The sequence below is a fragment of the Siphateles boraxobius genome, unplaced genomic scaffold, assembly GCF_051911475.1.
Source record: "Siphateles boraxobius isolate OS27281-9 unplaced genomic scaffold, OSU_SipBor_1 13, whole genome shotgun sequence".
NCBI lineage: Eukaryota > Metazoa > Chordata > Actinopteri > Cypriniformes > Leuciscidae > Siphateles > Siphateles boraxobius.
In genome coordinates this window covers 24801096-24819539 of record NW_027508733.1, presented here as the reverse complement: position 1 = coordinate 24819539, position 18444 = coordinate 24801096, and the positions used below count along the sequence as shown (strand labels likewise).

Here is an 18444-nt window from a genome sequence, read left to right as displayed (position 1 = left end):
CATTTTATAATGTAATCATACTTTTGTGTCGTTAGTTCATTAGCAAGAAGCAAAGTGTAGTTACAACAAAACGAGCACAACAACTTTTGTTTGTATATTTAATCAGAACTGTTCATATTCACAAGAAGCAAAATTAACAATAATTTATTTGGCAGTAAAAATGGGTTTCAAATAAATAAATAATTTATAAGCACATAAATATCTTACATTTTTGGTTCGGATGGAATCAGTCTTGACTCAGAATTGGTCACTCAAACACGAAATTGTGTTGCCATTAACCAAAACTAAACTTTTAGACGCAATTATAGCCGAATATAGCAACATATACAACTTAATTCATTTCAGTACATACATATTATTTCTTCCTGAATTAACGTACCTTAAACAGCCTTTTATTTAAATTCAAGGCACTATTTGTACAGTCTCTAAAGCAATAGGATAAGCAGACAGTAGCCAGATTCGGGCTGTCTCTACCCCATACACACACATGCAGCGGCGGAGAGTTTCTCCACTTTATGCCAGCGATGGAGGTTGTCGAGGAAGGCGATGTCCTCGTGGTGTGTGGGGCGACAGCAGGGCTGATGGTGCCAGTGGCCGGTGTATTGAAGGGTGCCGCTCTGCAGGAGGTTGGTGAGCGTGAGGTCGTGGTTGGAGGCGAGGCGAGGGCAGGTCCCGCTGCAGTATTTAAACAGCACCGTCTCATCCGAGTCGTATCCCAGACCGAGGTCCCGCACCTGCAGCAGGATGGAGTGCAGAGCACATGGGGACTCAGCGCTGCGGGGCGACCGAATCGCCCTCTCCGAACCCTCCTTTTCCTCACCATCCCCTAATCTTCTCTCTTCGTCACGGAGGTCCGTGTCTGTAAAAAAAAGAGCGAAACATAAATACTCGTGGTTGCCAGAACTTAGAAAAGTAGCGGCACATCTCTATTCAGCAAAAATGCTTGATTTGAGATAAAATGTATGATGGTAGCAAAATGCCTTTTTGTCCATACATAAAAAGTCAGTGGGGTCCAAACAATAGACTTCCACTGTATGGACAAAAAAAATGTTTTTGTTCCACAGAAGAAAAGAAGTCATACAGGTTTGGAACGGCAATAGCGAGCCTATAATAAATCTACTGAAATGTAGTTGCCCTCTCCTCAAAGGTCCTGACCTCCAGGCTTACCCAGTAGCTTTCTAAGCCAGTGTCCTTCTCCCGCTTGAACGCAAAACAGCACAACGGTGATCTTCAGTACTGAACGCATCGTTCTTCTTGTCTATTTGCCTGGTTTTCCTTCTTCAGGATGAGAGAGCAGGTGATGCTGAGATGCGCCAGAGTCACCGACTCTTTTATAGGCATCTAAGCGGGGCGGAGGGGATGATGGGGTATGGCCTGGAGGGGAGGGAGGTGGAATAACCCTTCACTCTCTCACCTGGACTCGTGGCTATGATTACAGGCAACTAGATGCAATGTTTGGAAAGCCACTGGTATTTCTTTAAGTCTGAGAGGCTGAGAGTATGGAAAATGGGGGTAAATTGTTTAAAGCTGTTGGACGCCTGACTAGCGAAGTCATCATGGAGGTTGAGCCGATAAAGCACATGGAATAGTTTTTTGTTGTTTTTTTACACACATTTGATACAATATGATGAACAAGGGAAATAAAGGGTTAACTGCATGAAGGATGGAAGAAAGGCCCATAATTAAAAGAAAAAACTTAAATAGATGACAGAAGTTATTTGAATGGAAATTCCAAGAATAATGGCTGTCTTCAGATACATAAATTTGGGGATTTTATTAAAATCTGATTTTTTTTTTCTCGCTATCTACATTCCTTATTTAACTATGAAGGCATGAAGTCCTGCAGTGCTGGAGAAGTGAATGCGCATGACTTGCAGTGAAGCCGTCTTGTGTTATATGAGTAAAGCGGCACCATAACATATTTGGACACTTAAGTCACACTTAAACATTTATTGCATTAGGTAACGAAATTTCAAACCAAGCTGCATTTGCAGACAAATTATGCTTGAGCTTTTCTTAGATCTAACATCACTTTTCAGAGACATTTTGTGTAGATTCTAATAATCGTATTTTTGTGAAATATATTGCTTGACATCTTTTTAATACATTAATTCATACATTTCAGACACATTTTTTAAGTGTGTTTCAAGCATCCACATGCTTTTTTGAGACACTGTATGCAAGTGGATCTTTAACCGACAACCTTAACCTTTAGCTATAAAAACTACATTTTTGTTAAATCTTCTACCAGACAAAGAACATCTTTCATTGTCGATAAATTCCTTTATAGAATCTAAGGATAAATAAATATAGCACTTTAAAAAGATTGGGTTGATGGTTTTTTAAGACATGCTCACCTCACCATGATGATGCAACAAGGCTCTTTGTCAGAAAGAGATTTTAATACTGATAAATAGAAATCTGAAATCTATTTTTTAGTAATCATTTACTATTTCAAATGATTGTAACAGGGTTGATATTCTAAGCGTCATCCCCTATTGACAAAACAGGAGATATTTACATGCCTTTGAAGAGTTCATTTTCTGAATGGCAGATGTCATTTTGACAGAATTATTGTAATAAATTGTAAATGGAGTTACGATGGCAACGGGGTTGACAGTTTTACAGTTTGATTAAACATTACTTGCTTTGAGCTCTCCATTATGATACTGCAGGGATCTTGTTAAAAAGAGAATTTAAAGGGTTAGTTCCCCCAAAAATGAAAATGATGTCATTAATGACTCACCCTCATGTCGCTCCAAGCCCGTAAGAGCTCCGTTCATCTTCAGAACACAGTTTAAGATATTTTAGATTCAGTCCGAGAGCTTTCTGTCCCTCCATTGAAAATGTATGAACGGTATACTGTCCTTGTCCAGAAAGGAAATAAAGACATCATCAAAGTAGTCCATGTGACATCAGTGGGTTAGTTAGAATGTTTTGAAGCATCGGAAATACATTTTGGTCCAAAAATAACCAAAACTACGACTTTATTCAGGATTGTATTGTCTTCCGGTTCTGTTGGGGATCCGCGTTCACGAGTCCGCAGTGACGCTGATGACGTAAGACGCTGCTGACGTGTATCTGGTGCGTCCGTGTATTCGGGTTCAAATAAATATGGCTGGGCAAAAAAAATGCAAGTCTTCCTCTGTGTGGAAATCCTTAGATATGTTTGTGAAGATTGTTTTGTTTCCAGCGTGCGTTTCCCTCAGACTGTAAACGAAGCTCGGGCGCACCAGACACACGCCAGCAGCGTCTTACGTCAGCAGCGTCACTGAACGCGGATCCCCAACAGAACCGGATTATTTCCTTTCTGGACAAGGACAGTATACCGTACATACATTTTCAATGGAGGGACAGAAAGCTCTCGGACTGAATCTAAAATATCTTAAACTGTGTTCTGAAGATGAACGGAGGTCTTACGGGCTTGGAGCGACATGAGGGTGAGTCATTAATGACATCATTTTCATTTTGGGTGAACTAACCCTTTAATGCTGGAATACAAAATATAAAATTTTTAGTAATAATTTACTGTTTAAGGGGTAACTAAACCCCTGGTCAAAGCCTGACTCCACCCACTGGCAATATTTGAAAAATGCTGGAAAAGTTGGCAGACCCCAACTGGCTGAGCGGGGGGGCGTGCACCTGAGACCCGCAGTGACAGCTGCTGTCAAACTAGCTAAAATGGAGTGACGCAAGTAGCTTTGCAACAGAGCGGTCATTTGAAGTCGAGAACTTTTCTCCCCCACCTTCACCTGAAGTGGAGGAGGGTGAATTGTCTGTGGACACCAGCTCAAACTGCGGTCTTGACTCCCGCATCGCGATCGGCATGCGATTATTCTTATATTCAGTCATTTTGAGGTAATTTTTTCCAGGATTATTATTACTATTACGTTCATTATATTTTGCTGCTATGTGAAAAAAATAATCAGAAAATCGCATGTTGGAGAAGCCCATTTCCACCTCCATTGCGTTGGAGAAGCAATCCCACGTAAAATGCAGGTTGCACACTGGAGCGATAGGCGAGATTAACTACCTAGGGCTAGGCTACACGAAATAATCTAATTAACTATATAAATGCTATGCTAACTAGATGCTAAAATATACAGTATCTATCCTGATCGTTTTCAATACTCGTAATTCCAACTCCTGACTCGCTACAGTAGTTTTGACGGAACCAGTTGCTTTTATACCAGGGGCTGCCAAGGGCCAAGGGCGTCACAGAGTGACGTCAGAGAGTATTCTACGTCAGAGAGTACCCCTACTGCAGGAGCTTTCCGTTTAACCTGTAGAGGGCAGCACTCAGACGTTTTTACACCATATATTTGAAAATTAAACACTTTATACCCAAATGTCAAAAAATTTACTAGAATCAATGAACAGCATTTATGAAGCTCCATTATTACAGATAATTAACTAAAAAAAGTTGTTTTAGTGTTTAGTTACTCTTTAAAATCATGCATGGTTACAGGTTGACATTCTAAGATTGCGCCCTATTAAAAATAGGAGACATTTACGTGACTTTGAATGTTCGCTCATTAAAAAGATGTAATTTTTTACAGGATTATTGTAATAAAAGGGCGTTATTATGGTAACTGAGTTGACAGTTTTACAGTTTGATTTAACATTCATTGCTTTGTGCTCACCGATACTTCAGGGTAGGGCTGCACAATTAATCGAATTTCTAATTGCGATTACGATTACGGATGCCACGATGACATAATCGTTCAGCCGCGATTACATAAGAAAATCCACTCAGTGTGTGTGTTTAGAGCATAATTATGTTATGAGAGGCGAATCACGACTACTTCAGAAAACCCAGCACAATATGACCAGCCAGGGAAGAAAGTGTACGCTGAAATAAAAAGCCTTTCACCTCTGAAAAACGGACTTTACTGTCCTGTCAGCCGTTATAGCCTACTGTGCTCGAAGCGCGCACTCTTCAATTGCAAGCGCAAATGCGGCGGCGCGCGCTTTGTATCGCTTCATTATATAAAGTGCAAAAGAAACTACGAGCATGCAACGTCGTTACAATGTAAATTATTAAGTCACGAAATAAAAGTAAAATACCAATAAATCACGTGTTAGCTGGGAAGGATTTGCATGCAGGTATGATTTTCATTCTATTCACCAGGAGCTGTTTCATTAACAGTTCTTGTTAGTATTGTGTATTTACGGTAACTGTCCTTTCAAAAATGCCACTTTATTTTCACTTTGTGTTATTTTTTATATTATTAAATGACTGTGGTGGGTAATATCAACATTGTATCAACAAAAACTAGTATGCTAATTGCTTTAGCATAGTCCTAATGTTTTTCTAGTCTTTAGTCATTCTTACAATTTATGTGTATGTTAAGTAATGGGGAACAGTACTTGTGTGTGTTAACAATTTTTGTGTAAACATATATTATAATATGCCTATATATATTCAATGTAAATTGTGATAATCGTAATTAATAATCGCAATTACAATTTCAAGGGAATAATCGGCAATTTTGATTTTTGTCATCGTGCAGCTCTACTTCAGGGATCTTGTTAAAAAGAGAATTTAATACTGGAATAATACAAATATCATATTTTTATGCAATCATTTACTGTTTAAAATCCTGCATGGTAACAGGGTTGACATTCTAAGATTGTGCCCTATTAAAAACAGGAGACATTTTCGTGACTTTGTCTGTGAACTTCCTGTAAAGATGATGTAATTTTGACAGAACCATTGTAATAAATTTTTTTGATTGTAACAGTATTTACTCAGACTTATTTCCACTGTTTATAAATTTCCTTTCCTCATTATAATTATGTTACTGTTCTGTGCACAGATGTAGTAATTTTGACAGAATATTTGTAATAAAAAGGAGCTATGATGTAGGGTGGAAGTTACTTTAAGTCTCTTTATTCTAACTTTTTTAAACTAAACTCCACTGTTCGTATATTTTCTTACCTTATTGTAATTACTGTGTGTTGTATTCCAACTTTCTGTGTGGCTGTCCATCGCTTAAACCGCTAATGCTGAAGATGTTACCTAAACTTTAAAGTTAATAGGTATAAACAGAAAAAAAATAACCAAGCTTTACCAGAAAGCCATGCTTTGCAGATATAATTTAATGCAAATATCATTGGTGGTTTTATAAAATGCAGCTAAATATTTTAATAAATGTAATTTTAGTCTGAGGATAATGCCAATTCTTATTGAGTCCAGTTATATTTAAGAAAAATACCTAAGAGTTTGGATTGTGTGCAGTTTGAAATGTTTTCCAGTCAGACATCCATCAATATTAAAATAAGATCAATGGAAAAGGATTTCAGCCAATCGTCGGGCGGTTTAAATCTGACACAGGTCCATAAAGCAATCTGCTTTACAGGGAAACTTCCACAGAAATCTCTTCTCAGCTAGTATTTATAGCTCTTTTTAACCCATCCATCATGACGAAGATTACAGTGAGATCAGTTTCCACTGGTGCTGCTGCCACGCTGTTGGCTCAAACCTCCTTACAACCTTGTTAAAACTGGACGTCTTCATCCAGACCTGAGTGAGCACGCAGCGTTCAGGTCTGCTGTGTCCCCAGACACCCAGAGGAGAAAGAGTGAATTAGATCTGTAAGAGGGAATGGATTTGGAATATATTAGCTATTTGTCTCGCCAAAACAACAAAAGTATGATATATTCCTTTTTTCTTCGGTTTATTATCCTTTCCTTATTCCTGTTTGTCCTCCCATATACATGTATGATTCCATCCTTGAATAAAGCTGATAAAAAAGATGATGAAGAAGTGAAAGTAAGGAGGATATGCATGGCACCTTACACTACAAAACTGAGCCTGAAAAACATTAGATCCTTTTTTCCATTTCAGAAATATGGTCGAAATATGAAATGAGCTGGTTTCTATTCAACATATATTGGCTGTGCATTTTTTTCCAACCCTGTTATCCAAACACTTTTTTGACAGAGAGGACTTTTTTATTTTCTAGCATACACATGATAAATAAAAGTATAAAATAAAAAAGCTACACCATATATATATATACAGTATATGCCAGAATAGGTAACAGGGTTGAACATTTAGCCTAAATTACATGTCACTTAGTAGGGTCTATAGCTAGTTTGCAACTTAATGTTCTTTTGTAGTTATGATCAATTTACATGTCTTATACATTAGGGAAAGAATTTGATTTAAAAAAATGTTTAACAATAACTAAGGAAACAGGGCTGAATTTGAATGCAGTTAACACTAAATTTTGTCTTAAATTTGGATTGGATTTTTCTTATCCTGTTTTAGAGTCTAATTGATTTTACTGCTTAGATGTCACAATTTTATGGATTGTTTTGTTTGTGCCAATTTAGGGGAAATCATGCAGGAAAAAATTTATTATAAGGATTATATCATTATAAGGAAAAAAATGCACACCCAAGGTGGCATAATTTAACAGATTACATCAAAATTATGACATTATATTTTAGTTGTTGGACAGCCAGGTGTTTTACATTTGTGGCTAATTCGTATGAATTCATACAGTCTCATTTGCATGTATTTGTACAATCTGCTTACGCCCCACTGATGGTTAGGTTTCGGGGTGGACCTTCATGCTTACGTTTAAAAAAATATATATTATACGTTTCGTCCAAATCACATCATATAAATTCATACGAAATCGCCACCTCGATGTGTTTAAAAGTAGCCAATTTTCATACCAAGTAGCTATAATTTCGATGCAAATTTCTGTAAGATAATTAGTCTTGCGTATCCAGACCTTCAGACTGATGGAAGAAGTTTGTTCAGCATCATGATTAGGGGCATGAAAATGTGAATTTAATGTTCCAACAATAACACACCGGTGTCACTATTAGTGCCTCAAGTGAAGCTTTCGGTATCTTTTAAAGAGTCTATGCCCCGAACTTCACATACTTTTTAAAATCCATCGTTTAGTTGATCCTGATAAATGCTCATTGTCACAGTTGTAAACACGATGATTTTCTTCTTCCATAAGGGGGTTTGGCATCACAACGGCTTTGTTTCTCGGTGGACCGTTAAAGAGCATGACACATCTGTAGAATTCAACCAATCAGAAGATTTTGTGTGACTTTATGGATCAGACCTTCAGCCAACAGTCCATGGGTGTGACATCTGAGGCTGAGACTATAAGATAATAGTTAATCAAACTATTAAATAGGTCTCACCAAAAAAAAAAACCCCTTGGGATTTGAGCACCAAAGCGTACCCTATTAACGGAAGTACAGTTTTGGATACGGCAACCCTTCTGTCATGTCCTGAAAGACCCTCTTAGGAATCCGAGGCAGTCTGAGTCAGGCAGGAATCTCATATCAAAGTCACAGAGAGGAAAAACAGTCTCACTCACACACTGTAAAACACACGGTGACATGGAAGGGAGGCGTGGACCCACGGAAAAGAGCTTTGTCTGTCTGGTACAAATCACAAGAGCTCACCTATGCATGCACTCATGGATTTAGTCTTGAAAAAGTTCATAGTCTCAGCATTCCTTATACTTTTCTTTTTTGATAAGATAATTCTTAAGGAAGATAGATGCAAAACAACACAATATTAATGAATCACGTCCCATACAAAAATGTAATATATGGCCATATATGTACTTATATTTTAAATAGCATGACATATATCTATACATTTATCTGACTTATCTGAGAACACAATATATGCCTGCAACATATATGAACATTTATGTGTCCAAACATGTGAAGAAAATATTTGAGTTCATCCATATATGATACCATATATCTGCATATATTACAGTATAGCATTGGTTTCTCGCATATATGGACAACATTAAGTATAAATATGTGACATAGATATTTGTTTCCCACATATTTAATAAATGTATGTAAACATACATGCATGTGATACTGATGCATTGAAATAAGTACATATATGCATATATACCTATATGCGTCTTACATATATTTAACATTTATGTGCATATACTGGAAAATATATGGCACTTACATGAAAACGGCCATTTTTGCTATATTTTGAAATATATGTTTCATATATGTCTATGTCTTTTATATATATGAATTTTGCATATATTCTCATATATGCAGCAGACATACATGGGCACTGACATTATATATGTAAATTACATATATTTACATATATTACATTTCTGTATGGGACAATAGCTCTACACGATCCAATGTGATCTGTAAAGTATTCTTTATAATAATAATAATAATTGTATGTTATTACAGTGAAACTGTGATTTGCAACAAATTTTAGAAGCTTACTGTATACGATATTGTTGTGTTCACGAGTGAATTATGCAACTTGAAACAATTTTTCTCATAATGCGCCTGTTGGCAAACACCTGGTTCCCAAGAGCGCAATCTATATGACTATAAACAGAATAAAATGTGTCTATATGCTGCTCCGGTGTATCGTGTGTTAGATCAGGGTCCTTTCTCAGGGGTGTTTAAGGTATGGATGACCTTATACCAGAGTTGTGTTGCATTCCTTCTCCGGCGGGTCTCCCGGCCGGCCCATATAGGGCTCGTCTGCTCCGGGCAGGAATGCAAGAGCAGCGTTCCAGTATTGGGAAGTATTCTGTGGGAATTAGTGGGGAATCTCAAACTCGCCAGGCAAGGGCTGTTTATGCTGTAAATCTGACCAGCGCACTAGAAGCTCCTGCCTCCTCCATCACTCCTCATCCAATCACACCTTTCTCAACATCCCTCCATCACACTGGACCAGCATTTATGTTTATATACTATTGCTCAATCACAAATTGGTTCAACACAAACTCCAAAGGTTTTTTGTTTTGTTTGTTATTTTCAAAATGGTCTTTAGTAACCTTGTCTCATCTCATGTATGTTTCCATGCCTAAGATTGGAAAAATCCTCACATGTCCAAGTTTTTCTGACCAGCTGGCTACACATGCACAAAAATTATCTCCAGAGATGTTCCATTACCCCTCACTGGCGGGAAAATGCCCACCTGCACGCGAAATCCCAACTGGCAAGCATGTCATGGTTATTTCGAGTGAATGTGAGCCAACAGACGACAGGATGATATTTACGCCTCACAATTGACTCACGACGGATTTTTCCATCTCAGAGGGTTTCCCCGTTGTCCGAATATATTTTATTTATATGATAACCTTACATTTTATAAACTGAATAAGTTACCTGTCCAGCACGTCGCGTCGCGTCCTCCGCTCAACAGGTGGCGCTGTCGGGACACTCAGCTCTAGCGTGACGCTGCGACGACAAGGAAACTCAGGCGCTGTTTACGCAGATGGTTGTTTTGGTCAGTATTTTAACGCAGGACATTATTTTAATTTAATTTATAATGTTCATATGTTTCTACGTGTATTTGTAGTGTAAATAGCATAAAGTTTGCGCAGTGGTTGTTGTTTGATATTAGTCTGCTGGTTTTTGGTTATTTTAAGACATATCTCGTGTATCAGCTGACAACTACAGACAATTTGCGTTTTATTGTAATTATAACACGTTCTAATTTTTGCTCAGGCAATTAAGTCCTGTAAAAGTACTGGAGTGACAGTATTACCACGGTACTTTGATATAACGTTACATTAAACGCATTTTCATGTCCATGAAACAATGTATTAACATTGTATTTTTGTCAGCGTTAAGACGATACATGTAACTTAGTATCTGAAACACCATATTTATAATTTATAATAATGTTATTTTTCTCTACCATGTTCTTTTCTGCAGTTGTATTCTGATTGATACTAAAATCATCTGGAGCTGATCTAAACCAGACAAAATGGTATGGAGATATTTTAAGTATTGTTTGTATATTACTATCTATTAATATTTTGAATTCGCTTTCATTTGTATAATTTGTTTGAAATTTTAGTTAATGTTTTAATCATTTTTGTGTGATTTTTTATTTTTATTTTATTCATTTGTTTCATTTAAAATATTAATAAGCTTTAATTAATATTTATTTTAGGTTTATTGTTTGTAATTTTGGCACTTAAACATTTAACTAATTTAACTAATATTTTATTTCAACTACTGAAAACCATTTTTCATAGTTTTAGTTAACAATAACACACTGGTTCTGCTAAAAAAAAATATATATATATTATTTTAATGCTTGTTCTCTGTTTTAGGGTGAACGTAAAGGAGTGAACAAGTACTACCCTCCGGATTTCGATCCAGCCAAGGTGAGAACAACATTTTTTCTGGGTTCTTTGTTTCGAGAATGTGTGGCAGCTTTCAGCTTTATTAATGATTAAACAGATTAAAATGACAGATTAACACTAATTTTCCTGACATATGTATCTCATAATAGCATGGCTCCATCAACGGCTACAGAAAAAGTCACCCGCTGCGGGAGAGGGCCAGGAAACTGTCTCAGGGCATCCTCATCATCCGGTAATACACATTTTCATTAAACAGTATCTGTCACTGTTTTTTGATTCACATGTGATGATTGTCTGTTTTGTGTTTACAGATTTGAGATGCCTTATAATATTTGGTGTGATGGCTGTAAGAATCATATCGGCATGGGTACGACTCTAAAGTTGCGCATAACGCTGTACTACTCGTACTATTTCTGTAGTATATAATATGTAAATTGTACATAGTTTGTCACAATGCAATCCTCTCCAACTTGATTTTCTATTTCTAGTGTGATGAATTAATCAGGATTTCTTCTTGACTCAATATTCCATTCTGAATATAGAAATCTCGTCTAACAGGATGCCTAATTCGTTTTGTCTTTAAAGGGGTTCGATACAATGCAGAGAAGTCGAAAGTGGGAAATTACTACACAACTCCGATATACAGGTGATATGTCGTCTGATCTCTTACTGTTCAGTTCTGTATGCCACGAGGCAGCATGTGTTAACCTGTAGGTTTGTGTGTACCACAGGTTCAAGATGAAGTGCCATCTGTGTGTGAACTACATAGAGATGCAGACAGACCCGGCCACCTGTGATTATGTCATTGTGAGTGGAGCCCAAAGGAAAGAAGAAAGATGGGACATGGCTGAGAATGAGCAGATACTCACTACTGGTGAGAAACACATGTTTATTATTATTATTATTATTATAGAACTTTTCATACTCCAACTGTCAAAAAGTCCAATTTTATCTATCTATCTATCTATCTATCTATCTATCTATCTATCTATCTATCTATCTATCTATCTATCTATCTATCTATCTATCTATCTGTCTGTCTGTCTGTCTGTCTGTCTGTCTGTCTGTCTGTCTGTCTGTCTGTCTGTCTGTCTGTCTGTCTGTCGGTCAGGGCTGCACGATATAGAAGAAAAAAATGCGATAACTTGTTAGTTAATGCGATATTCAAAATGGGATTTGATGATGCTTTAATGGTGCTTTTCCACTGCATGGTACGGTTCGGCTCGGCGCGGCATGGTTCGGCTCGCTTCGCTTTTCCACTGCGTGGTACGACTCGGCGCGGCACGGCTCGGCTCGCTTTAGCTCGGTTGCTTTTCCACTGCAGTTAGTACCGCTTCAAAGTGGGTGGGATTATGACTGATCGTTATAGTTTATCCGCTCCTCAGCAACCGACAAGAGGAACGTCTGCGCTTCTCGTCCACTGACCACGATTCAGCCATTTCTTTTTTGGACGTTTTTTTTCTTCAAGCAAGTCAAGCAAGTAGTTTTAAAACAGGTGCTACAGCGTAGGCTGTTACTGGCTATTTAAATCTAGCGGGTTTTATGTCTCGCGAATACAATGACGCTGGTAGTGACGATTCTGTCTGTCTGACCAATCAGTGATCTACAGTGTTTTCACGTCACATTTTAGTATCGGTGCTATACGCTTGGAACCTCAACAGAGGTGGTACCATTTAAAGCGAGCCGTACCGTACCGTACCATGCAGTGGAAAAGCGCCACAAGTGAGCCGTGCCCTGCCGAGCCGTACCGTACCATGCTGTGGAAAAGCGCCAAAGCGTGCGGTACCGAACCGTACCATGCAGTGGAAAGGCGCCATAAGTGTGTAAAATAGATATCAATTATATGTAAACATTTTTAAAGGTGCATCGTGTAATATTTCTGAGGATCTATTGACAGAAATGCAATATAAGATCCATAACTATGTTTTCAGTGGTGTATAAAGACCTTGCATAATGAACCGTTATGTTTTTATTGCCTTAGAGTGAGACATTTATATCTCCATACCCACGGGCGGCCCCTTCTATGGAGGTCGACATATTGTGTCGTCATGTTTCTACCGTAGCCGACAGCGAACAAACAGCGCTACAGAACTCGTTTCCTCACTACCTTGAAAAAGAAGTTTTCAGTGGTGTATAAAGACCTTACTTATTGAACCCTTATATATGTATTACCTTAGAATGAGCAGTTTCTATCTACATACACCGCGGGTCCCCTTACATTGAAATGCGCCGACATGTTTCTACAGAAGCCCTAAACGGACAAACGTGTTTCGTCACTATGTTGCTCTTCGTGCAAGGAAGTAAGCTTAGTTCAGCGAATAAAACACTGACACAATGATGAACAAGTAACAAAAATATTCGCAATAACATATAGTTTTACTGAATAATTAAGTAAACATCATTTCTTAATTTATCCCTTGTAAAGAAACCTCATTGCTGAACTGGCTACTCTCTGCTGTCTCAGACGATGACATCTCCTGTCGGCCACCGTAACTTCTGTTGGTTGCAATTCGCAACCTCACCACTAGACGCCACTAAAATCACACACTGCACCTTTAAAACCTGAAAATTAAATAACCAACATACATGTTTCACATTCAATTTTTTAAGAGAAGAAAGCATCCCTACAACTTCTGAAATTGAACAATAACAATAAACAATAACGATTAACAATAAACACAGACGGAAGCAGGTTTATTAGGCTGCTGGCACTTTAAGAGCTGCACAGATTCGATAAACTGTTAGCACGCTTTCTTTCTCAACTGCGTAGCCCACTTGAGACATAACTGACTGTTTCTGTGAAAACTCACCAAAACGGGCATTTTGACAATTTTCTGTGTATTTGGCCATATAAGCTGTGGAAGAAAGAACTGAAATTGGTCTGGGTCGACCTAAAACCTAAGACTTTTCATAATCTTTTGAAGGATTAAAGTCATTCAGTTATCATAAGCCATTGCGATATGTAGGCTACGTTTGTGATATTTCTTTAATTTTGAAATATCGTGCAGCCTATCTATCTATCTTTAGGGATGGGACGGTATGAAAATTTCATATCACGATTATAGTGACCAAAATTATCGTGATTATCAATATTATCACGGTTTTGTTAAAACGAGATTAAAGTGTTCAAAAAGAACTGATGCTCACACTGAAAACATTTCAACAAGTTTTATATTTGAAAATCAACAATCAACAAATAAAACAAGCAGCTCTATGCACTTTTTAAAGCAAGATTCTGTGGCATTTCCTTCCTTATAATGGTCGTCATTTAGCAACACATTATAACACAGCGCACATACATGCATCACAACGGACGCGCTCTCTCATTTCATCCAAATACTACTTGCCGTCTTCCGTCACCATTTTTGATTGTTTTGAAAATAAAATCAGAGTTGATTTATTGTTTACAGAGTTTGATAATATTGTTGTGATCATTTTGTCTGGATGAGTTTTGTCCGCTGTACAAAATGTATTTAACGGGTAAGATTTAAAACATTAATCTCAATTCAATATATAAAAAAAAATCAGTATAATAAGTATACAATGAATATACATTATTATCTCTTAAATGTGACTCTTAATAGTCTTGTTTGAACTTGTTCATTCGTCTTCGGCTCAAAGCCACTTGCTGCGAACTTTTCTTCGCGGAAGCTTCACGTTTATGTCAAGTGAGTGAGTTAAAATATTTCAACTCAAAACAACATTTTGTGCCCAATTATTTCCCAGACGTAGTTTTGGTATTGAGGTCAAAGTAACTTGCCTTGCGTTCGCTACAACAGTGTGTGATAGTCACACAAGACGACTCGGCAGATTTGAAGTGTTTGCGCATGTTCTGCAGACAGGGTGACCATCCTCGATTAAGTTTCCCTCAGGACTTTAGTGAAAGCCAAAATATGACCACACCTCAGATTTGGTCCGCATAAAAGGCTGAAAAATCTCCCGAACACGGTCACTGCCTTCCCTCGAACTCGAATTAAAAAAAACCCAACATTGTGCGTTGCGTCAGACTGTTGCTGGCTGGACAGGATTTATGTTATTAAAATCGCGATAATCAAACACGGTTTTAATGATAATTAAAATTTAAACGATAATACTAACCGTCAGTACATTTTATCGTGGTTTATAGTGAAACCGGTAATCGTCCATACCAGGGGCGGTTCTAAGGTCAGTGGATATTCGGGTTTTAGCCCAAACTAAAATTGGATATTTTTAGTTAAATTAATGATTTAATTATAAAAGCGATTTACGGGAATAAATAAAAATAAATTCTCATTGTAGTAGTGAAATAATTTTAAGTATTTGCAAATAATCTTTTATTTTTAAGTATGCATACATTCTCTCTACATGAATCAAGGAAATTATAGCATATTTTCAATTCAAAAAGGCAAAATTGAATTAAAAAAATAAAAGTTGAGTAATTTGCGTCACCGGATACTGTCGGTAGTTGAACATTTCTATTGTAAAACATTTGTCAAAAATTAAATCTTTATCTACTTACATTTTACCAGGCGTTCATTCACTGTTCTTCTGTGAACGGTAAGCCCCGCCTTCTTTAATCATTTTGACATTGATGAGCTAACGTTAGACCGCTGAACTTTTAGTCATCCAACAAACAGAGCGGTGCGTAATGGAGTGCATCAGAGCAGCATCAAGAATATCAAATACATTGCAGTGAATCTCTTATTTGCATCTCAAGTTTATTGCCAATAATAATGACAGGTTTGGGAAAAGTGTAGAACTCAGTGAGCTCGCGGAAAACACATCTTCAGCACGGCGACTCGTTTAAACGCCTCTGATTGGCGATGCGTTCAACAGACATGTCTGTGATTGGCTACAATGCTCAACGCTGCAAAAGCACATTCTAAGTACATTTAATGCAAAGGGAAAAATATAAATAAAACTGTAATATGCACTTTTCATTATTAGGTAATCGCAGCAGCTGTAATATTATTCAGATTTGTTTTTCTGATTAATTGTTTTGCTCTATGAGAAAGACAAGGTAACAAAACATTCGGGGATTAAGCCCCCTTAGCCCAGCCCTAGCGCCGCCCCTGGTCCATACAGTATTTAGCTATATGTCTATCTACAGTATCTGTCTGTCTGTCTCTCGATCTGTCCGTCCATCTCTGTCTATGAGCTAATCTATTCTTATATCTATATTCCAAAAGCATAGCAGTCTTTCTGTCTTATCTGTCCGTCCACCCATATTTTCAATATTATTTATTACAAATATTTTGATCTTGATTTGAAGAAAAAGACATTTGAGTAATTAATTACAGTTATTTGTATGACAGTCATCAAGATATTTAGGCTAAGTGTGCGGTTTTCCCCTATAGAGCACAGTGAGAAAGAGAAGCTGGAGACAGATGCCATGTATAAATTAGATCACGGAGGAAAGGATAAGGAAAAGCTACGTGCCGCCATCCCATCTCTCAATGAGCTTCAAGATCACAAGTCCAGCTGGAAAGATGATTTTCAGCTGAATAGCGTCCTCCGCAGGAAGTTCAGGGTGGGTTACACGTTGCCCGCTGCTTCAGATATGCATCTGCCATGAAAGATTTGCACGTTAATCTATTCCTGGTTTGCAAATACAGTCTGAGAAGAAAGTGATTGCAGAGGAGGTGGAAAAAGACAATGCAGTGCGAATGAGGACTGGCCTGTCCATCCCGTTATTACCGGAGAGAGAAGAAGATAAGAAGCTAGCCTCACTACTCACGCTTCAGAGTCCAGACTGTGAGTCTGACCGTTCCATTTACTTCCATTTACTTATTGATCAATGAACCTGCTCTCTTTTCAAGTAAAAAATCGATGTATTTATTTATTCTTTTAATTTATTTTACTACTTGTTACTCTTTTTGTTCATCTTTTATTGCTTATAATGAATAAATCTATACATATACATACTTTTTCTCTTCCAGCATATGATGAGGGTCAGCAGTCGAAAAGGAAACAGATATCGACTCGTTCCTGGTTCAGTGCCTCGTCTTCAGCGGCAGGGGGAGCTGCCGGGAGCCTCTTGCTAAAGTTAGGCCAACAGGGTCGAGGAGCAGCCATGGCTAAAGCCCTCAGCTCGACCATTCCCAGTCCACACATTCTGGTACGCAGGAAGTCCGAAAATGGCAAGACTGAAAGCGCTAACATTATGAACTCCGACTCGTCGTCTACTTACACTAACCCAGCAGCTGTGGACGTAAACCCCAGGGACTCATCTACTCCTCTCACAAATAATGTGCATGCGAGTGAGGACACAAACACTCACAGCTGCACTACAGAGACTCGTGAAGGAACCACATCAGAGGAGGACAACACCATTGACTCGTGTGCTGGAAAGTCTCTGGTTGCAGATTACAGTGACTCCGACTCGGGCAGTGAGGTCTGAAAAAGATCGGAAGTTGAAATGATAAGATTCATACATGTGTCAGTCTTCTTATGGTCAACAATTAGTCATAAATATTATTTACCAAAAAATAAACTCTCCCATACTGAAAAGTGTGTCAGGGTTTGTTTAGTTATCCCCCCCCCCCCAATTTTTAATTTAGTTTATTGATTTGCTCACAGCAAACACGGTAACAAACCCCAAGAAACAAGGGGGCGATAGAGTTGTATTAAGATGCCTCTTGGATTTAAATGGATGACTGCGTCAGACATCCCATACTGTCTAGTGTACTAGAATTCATGAGGAATGTGGGTGGGGTTTGCACTTCTTTGTGGAAAAAAATGGCTTATGATTTAGGTAAGTTTCTGTTAAAATGTAGACTTTAAATAAGATGATCAGGAAGATTGTCTTCAAACTGACAGTAGTTGACTTAAAAAGGAAAATTTGCTGTAAAATTACATTTACACTAATTTCTGCAATAGCGCCCCCTTGCGGCAACCCCGAGAAACCACAAGCTACAATAGAACACCGCATCATTCATGATTATGCACCTTTCCACAAATTTTATTGAGGAAAAATAAAAATCTACTTTTAATAACATTTTATTTGGCAATGATTTGAGTTAGAGATGTTTCTAATGCTGAAGGATGTATGTTGCATATGTAGGCTATATATTTGTCAAATCTCTGGTTGGTGGTTAGAATAAAGCAAATATTACACAAGAGTTTCTCAACGTTTGAAGATAGCTGTGGTCTGGTTTAGTGGGAGGGATTTTGGGATATTATTACAGCTCTCTCGCTGATGTTTCTGACAATTTGTGAGCTGTAACTCAGTCCTGCAGGATGTTCCTTCCACTGCTGTTATGGACGACTTTGCTCTGTCACATCTCCGACGGCCAGGCTTCCTCTCAAAGACAGTGCGTTT

The 18444-nt window shown here is 37.9% G+C and overlaps 3 protein-coding genes across 5 annotated transcripts in view; 2 read left to right on the top strand and 1 right to left on the bottom strand.

Moving 5' to 3' along the window:
• Positions 1 to 55: 55 nt before the first annotated feature.
• Positions 56 to 6591, bottom strand: LOC143736131 (persephin). The gene is made up of 4 exons (XM_077226737.1): positions 6219 to 6591; positions 5942 to 6027; positions 1168 to 1374; positions 56 to 859 (listed from the first exon to the last, which is right to left on the bottom strand). The coding sequence occupies exons 3-4, from the start codon at positions 1244 to 1246 to the stop codon at positions 471 to 473; spliced, it is 468 nt and encodes a 155-aa protein (XP_077082852.1). The 5' UTR covers positions 1247 to 1374; positions 5942 to 6027; positions 6219 to 6591; the 3' UTR covers positions 56 to 470.
• Positions 6592 to 10186: 3595 nt separating this feature from the next.
• yju2b (YJU2 splicing factor homolog B) lies at positions 10187 to 18244 on the top strand. 2 transcript variants are annotated; one of them, XM_077226732.1, is made up of 10 exons: positions 10187 to 10276; positions 10708 to 10762; positions 11112 to 11165; positions 11294 to 11376; positions 11456 to 11511; positions 11730 to 11790; positions 11876 to 12018; positions 16481 to 16653; positions 16739 to 16877; positions 17063 to 18244. In XM_077226732.1, exons 2-10 carry the CDS (start codon positions 10760 to 10762, stop codon positions 17521 to 17523), a joined length of 1173 nt encoding a protein of 390 aa, XP_077082847.1. In that variant the 5' UTR covers positions 10187 to 10276; positions 10708 to 10759; the 3' UTR covers positions 17524 to 18244. The 2 variants fall into 2 exon arrangements, with proteins under 2 accessions (XP_077082847.1, XP_077082848.1); XM_077226733.1 differs by lacking the exon at positions 10187 to 10276 and adding an exon at positions 10523 to 10541.
• The window catches only part of c3b.2 (complement component c3b, tandem duplicate 2), a 30472-nt gene continuing 30245 nt past the window's right edge, over positions 18218 to 18444 (top strand). For both annotated transcript variants that reach the window (XM_077226731.1, XM_077226730.1), the window contains exon 1: positions 18218 to 18436. In XM_077226731.1, the coding sequence (XP_077082846.1) occupies positions 18363 to 18436 (74 nt within the window). In that variant the 5' untranslated portion in view covers positions 18218 to 18362. The remainder of the gene's footprint in view (positions 18437 to 18444) is intronic.

Bases quoted from the DNA above. Each gene is read 5' to 3' on its own strand.
- LOC143736131 (XM_077226737.1), bottom strand. From the start codon at position 1,246: ATGCGTTCAGTACTGAAGATCACCGTTGTGCTGTTTTGCGTTCAAGCG. The intron at 860-1,167 runs GTAAGCCTGGAG...TTTTTTTTACAG, and splicing joins CTGGCTTAGAAAGCTACTGG to ACACGGACCTCCGTGACGAA.
- yju2b (XM_077226732.1), top strand. The intron at 12,019-16,480 runs GTGAGAAACACA...TTTCCCCTATAG, and splicing joins TGAGCAGATACTCACTACTG to AGCACAGTGAGAAAGAGAAG. The intron at 16,878-17,062 runs GTGAGTCTGACC...TTTCTCTTCCAG, and splicing joins CACGCTTCAGAGTCCAGACT to CATATGATGAGGGTCAGCAG.